Genomic DNA, 5,493 nt, shown 5'->3' with positions numbered 1-5,493 from the left:
TGGTCCTGCAACTGTTTAATTTTTGTAATTTTAGTCTGAGTTCACCTCCATCTAAGAGAATGATGAACTCCAGAAAAAAAAAAATTGAAATTGTGAAACTTTAGAGTAAAATGCTATACTCGAAAGTTAAAGGATAAAAAAATACTGACAAAAATGAGCTTATAGAAACAGTAACCCCAATTTCAAGACGTTACTTTAAAAAATTGAAGAACGAAAATGCAAAATAAGCTAAATTACGATACAAAAATACATTTAAACCTAAATAAAATACGAGTCATAACATCATTATATAATAAAAAGTGCAACTGAAAAATTGAAAAAGTAGAGTAGATTTTAGCATGCAATTAATACGAGAGAAAGTGAAAATTCTTGAATCTTGCCATTGTGCCATGATTGCATTTATGGAGGCGAGACTGAGAGTATATAGAGTACGTACATGATGATGAATTATTCTTGAACAAACATGTAACAGCAAAAGACAGCAGAAAACGTGAGGAATTTGACAAGAGAATTCTTCTCATTTCTTTGATCTTGACACCCTTCTCATCAAAACCATCAGCCAAAGAATCCGATAGATCACGAAGAATCCGATCAAGATATAGATATTGGTCCACCTCTGCCTTTCATGGAGCCCTCTCTTCTCCAACACATCACGCCCACTCACCATGCACGTCGTGTTCTTCTCGTCGAACCAGATCAAACACCTTGACACAAGGCAAGAATACTCGTTGATCAGCATTGCGTCCAGTGCGTATTTGTACATGGACAAGTAGTGCATGAAAAGCCAGAACTTGGGCAGGCTTTCTTTAGATATGAAGTAGCCCGAGAAGAGGAAGAATCCGGCTAGAAGAACCGTCAACAGGGATGTTCCGGCGATGAAGTTCGGTGCGATGGAGCTCAAGAACAGAACGAATGAGTTGGCCATTAGAACTATAACCCAAATGACCAAAACGAAGTATGCGAATGCTTGCCATGTTGCGCAGAGACCCACTAAGAAGTAGACTGAGATTGAGTAAATAATGGCGATGGCGAGCAAGTAGGGCAAGAAAACTAGTGTGTTCGCCATGAGATACGACGACAACCTGTAAACACCACTTGAAGTTTCTCGTAAAAGAATTGGCCTTTCGTTTATGAAAATCGGTAGGGTTTCGGTTGTGGAGGAGAGGAGGAAAGTTAGAGTGAAAGCAAATAAGCCTAATCTCTTCTCAATTCCCGACTTATCGAATCCAATGTTTATGTATATGGTGCCCAAAACAAGACCAACCCCTAATGCTTGCAAGGTGTTTGTTAAAAGTAATTGCTTTGTTCTGTAAATAATTTTCCAGAACCTGTTATATAGAGTTATTACTTCGTGGAATCTAGAACTTCTGTATCGAACTGAATCTTTTGTTTTAGTGTCAGAGATAGAAGAGATAGAATTTTCAGGCGATGGAGGAAGAGATGGTGTCGAAGTGGGCTCTGTTTCATGGAGCTGATTTAGTATCTCCATGGCGTACTCCAGTGCATTGAGCTGTGGAGGGACTGTGAACCCATTGCACAGTAGGAAAGCTTGAAGAGAAGATAGTGTACCGTGGTGCACAACTGAGCCTTTTGCTAGAAGAAGGATCCTATCAACGGTGGAGAGGATCTTGAAACCTGGTTGATGAATTGACAGAACCACAGTTCGTTGGCGCGAGTCTGTAATTGATCTCAGTGTTTGCATTACGTTCAAAGCCGATCTACTGTCGAGCCCTGAAGTTGGTTCATCAAGAATCAGCACCGCCGGGTCGTGAAGGAGGCAAAGCCCTATCGAAACACGTCGGCGCTCGCCACCCGAGAGGCCGTGTGCAAGCCTGGTGTCGGCCAAGTGAGTGAGTCGGAGCTCATCAAGAAGAGAGGAGACAACGGTTGAGATATCAGAACTTTTGGGGTTGAGCAAACTAGCTGAAAACAAGAAAGTTTCAGCAACAGTGAGCAAAGGCAGGCAAGCGTCGTGCTGAGGAACATAGGCTGATAGCTTCCGGAAGACGGAGGGGACGAGAGGGGCAGAATTGAGGTTGAGGGCACCGCTCGTCGGGGCGGTGCGGGCAGCTAAAATATCAAGGAGGGTGGATTTTCCGGCGCCGCTAGGGCCGACGACTGCGAGGATTTGAGATGGGTATGCAGTGAGGGAGATGTCTTTGAGAATATAAGTTGGTGGGGTTGAAATGCAAGGCTTGAATAAGGTGGTGGTGGTGGACTTTGTGTACGAGATAGCGGCGGCGGAGAGTTTATATGTTTTGTGGGGCGGAGGCGGAGAGGGAGGAGATTGTGGTGGTTCCATGGAGGAGCAAAGGTGGTCTGATGAAAAGAGTGGAGTTGATAATAAGAAAGCCTAATAATATGGAAGGACGTGGTGCTACTTGTCATGCTCGGAGAAATACTCTATAATTCTGATTTTAGTGAAATTAATTTAGAAACTTTTGGAGGTATAAAATATATAATTTTTTTTATATTTACTATTTATTATATAAAAAAAATAAAGGATTTGATTATTATACAAATAAAATAAAGGATTTGAACAGTCCATAAAATAGTTTGATAATCATTTGGTGCTTACATGAACTGATTATTCCAAAATAATATAAATAAATCCATCAATTAGCTAGTTTGGGCAGAATGTGTTTTATTTTGGTGCAAAAATTTGATGGAAAAATCTAACTCAAATCGAATTTGATTTAATATTAATATACAATTAAAAAATTATACAAAAAGTATATTATATTTATTTTTATGACTATTTTGATTTAATCAAATTTAATTTGAATAAGATTTCTTTTTTTGGAGAATTGATATACATATAAGATAGTGACAAGAATGAGGTAAATTTGGTGGTTGTTAGAATTCAAATCTTTCCCCTTGTCTAGTTTGGGTGTGGGGGGGGGGGGGGGGGGGGGGGGGATGAGGGTGGTACATTGTTAGTTTGATTATTTCCAGGTACACAAAAATTTGAAATTTAATTTGAGATGAGAGATATAATAATGATTGGGGGAACATGTGAACGTTGAAGGAAATTTGTCCTTATTATTTGTAATTAATGTTACTAAATAAGACATCCTACATACTTCTCTGGGTTCACATGTATATCTAAATAATACAGAACAAATGTAATATATTTATTATGTGATTAATCTAATGTCTTAAATTATATATCAATTATATAATAAATATATTATATTTATCATATAATTCATGATGCATCTCCGACCAAACCCGATCGGAATAACAATTTTCCTAGTTATTAAATATTTATTTCATATTTTGTTGTTTTATAGTTCATGCCATGGTTTTCGAATATAAATCTGTGGGCATGCACATATATAGGTAGGTAGGATGTTTCCTTTGGTACAAATGAGGAAGTCATTGCTATATAGCTGTACAGTCACGGGGATGCTCCCATTTTAGACATTCTAGTACTATATATTGTACCATGCCAATTATCTATATTTATATTTGAATAATGATTAAAGAGAACAGTGGTTGTTTCTGATATAAAATATAATTATTTAATTTGTCTTTATGGTGAACTATTTATTATGTGATTCGATACACTTAAATTCAAAAACTACTTTAATGTATATATTCGTTACTCAAATCAACAAATATAATTAAATAAGATAAAAAAAACAACAAATTATTATAAAAATATACATACATCCATATTCTTCTAGATTGATCAAACTATGACCCAAGAATCGTATTTGGGTCGTCCAGTTTCCTATTATGAGATTAAATGTTTGGCCCATTTTGATGTAACAATTAAATGTGGCCCAAGTTGGAAAAGGCAAACGGGTTGGTGAGACCTGAGAGGCCCAATACTTAGGCCCATATGTTACAAGCAAAAGTGGTCCAATTCAATTATATATTAAAAAAACGCACCTAAAATGAAAAGGAAAAAAAATGAAAACTTTATCACTTAATATACAATATATGTATATTATGAATCAAAAATTTCAAACATATAAAAAAAAGAAATGAAAAACCATTAATTTGAAATGAGTTGGAATAAGTAGAGAATTTATGAGGCTGCCCAAAAGCAGACAAGAAGCTGCATTAGCGGTAATAACAAGGCCCTTAATTTTCTATCATTACATATTTACATGCCTATCAATGGGTGCTGCCTTTCTAGAACAAAACTTGAATCCGCAACAACATATATATATATATATAAATAATTAATAAATGCAACCTTTTTTTATATATATTAGTTGAGTAATATTAAATTAAGATGAGAATAGAATTATAAATAATGGGCAGGATCCTGGACCGAATCAAATCAAAATATATAAGTATAAAAAATTAATATTATTTATATGAATACATATCAATGAAGATGGATGACACGTTTTTCATCAAGTGATATTGACGTCGTCTGACTTGTAGAGCCGGCGTTCTTTGCATCTGCTGACGCTGCATATAATGAGAGGGGCGGTGTGCCGGTGGCGGTGGCGGCCGCCGTGTGAGAAACCTTTCAGAACACTCCTGGAAATTACGCATATGTTAATTCTCTATTTTGAGTTAATTTGTTCTGTTTGAAATCTTTTAGGAAATATATTTGATGCTAAAAAAAAGGTTTTCTAGAATATATTGAAATTATTAGATAATGGCGAATTGTATTTATATGTGCCTATAATGTATAAATAATTTGAGACCGAGTAATAATTACAAATATCTCGTTGTTATTTGAAAAATTTATAAATTAGCTGATTTTAATGACCGTATAAAAATTAGTCCGATCCGTTAGTTTTTTGTTATTTTTTTTAAAGAAAATAGAAAAAAATTATGGGAATTAAGAGCAAAGTAGATAATTTAGACCATTATTCAAGGATTACATGTACAATGGGATAATTACACTCGCATCCCTTAAGGTTCAATGTAATTACATATAGATCCCCCATGATTTGGAAAATTACATCTAACACCCTTGAAATTTGCTTCTTTTATGACAAATAAGTCTATCTATCAGTCGAAACTCACTAAACTAGCTTATATAATTAACAAAAAAGTTCGAAAAGAAACCTATTTTTAATTGACTTATTACTGATTTGTTATAGGTCAAAAAATCTTTCTATAATCAAATTACCCTTAAACGTTTTCACTTGTTAATGCATGTGAGGAAAAATATCTTCAACATTATAAGGGTAGTTTAGTTAGAAAAAAATTATTTGACATGCTAGCTATAAGTCAGTAATAAGTTAATCACGGGTAAATATCAATTTTAATTCAATTTTTTTTTGGTTAATATCGATAATTCAGTGAATCTTGACTGAAGTAAACTTATTTGTTAGATGGAAGTAAACTTTAGGCTGCTATGTAATTTCTCAAACTACAGAAGGTTTATGTGTAATTACATCAAACCTCAGTTGGGGGAGTGTAATTATTCCTTATATAATATATTCAAATATCATAACAAAATTTTTTAATTTTTTAAATAAATGAGATAATATTCGTACAATTTTGTTAATATATTAAATA

At 34.5% G+C, this 5,493-nt stretch overlaps 1 protein-coding gene across 1 annotated transcript; it reads right to left on the bottom strand.

Moving 5' to 3' along the window:
- On the bottom strand, nt 367–2,417 carry LOC105160416 (ABC transporter G family member 8). The gene has a single exon (XM_011077781.2). It carries the CDS (start codon nt 2,300–2,302, stop codon nt 518–520), a length of 1,785 nt encoding a protein of 594 aa, XP_011076083.1. The 5' UTR covers nt 2,303–2,417; the 3' UTR covers nt 367–517.

This window comes from Sesamum indicum, linkage group LG4 (genome assembly GCF_000512975.1).
Source record: "Sesamum indicum cultivar Zhongzhi No. 13 linkage group LG4, S_indicum_v1.0, whole genome shotgun sequence".
NCBI lineage: Eukaryota > Viridiplantae > Streptophyta > Magnoliopsida > Lamiales > Pedaliaceae > Sesamum > Sesamum indicum.
The sequence above is the reverse complement of the archived record's forward strand: the minus strand, read 5'-3'. Positions and strand labels throughout refer to the sequence as shown.

Coding starts and splice junctions, on each gene's coding strand:
- LOC105160416 (XM_011077781.2), bottom strand. CDS start 2,302: ATGGAACCACCACAATCTCCTCCCTCTCCGCCTCCGCCCCACAAAACA.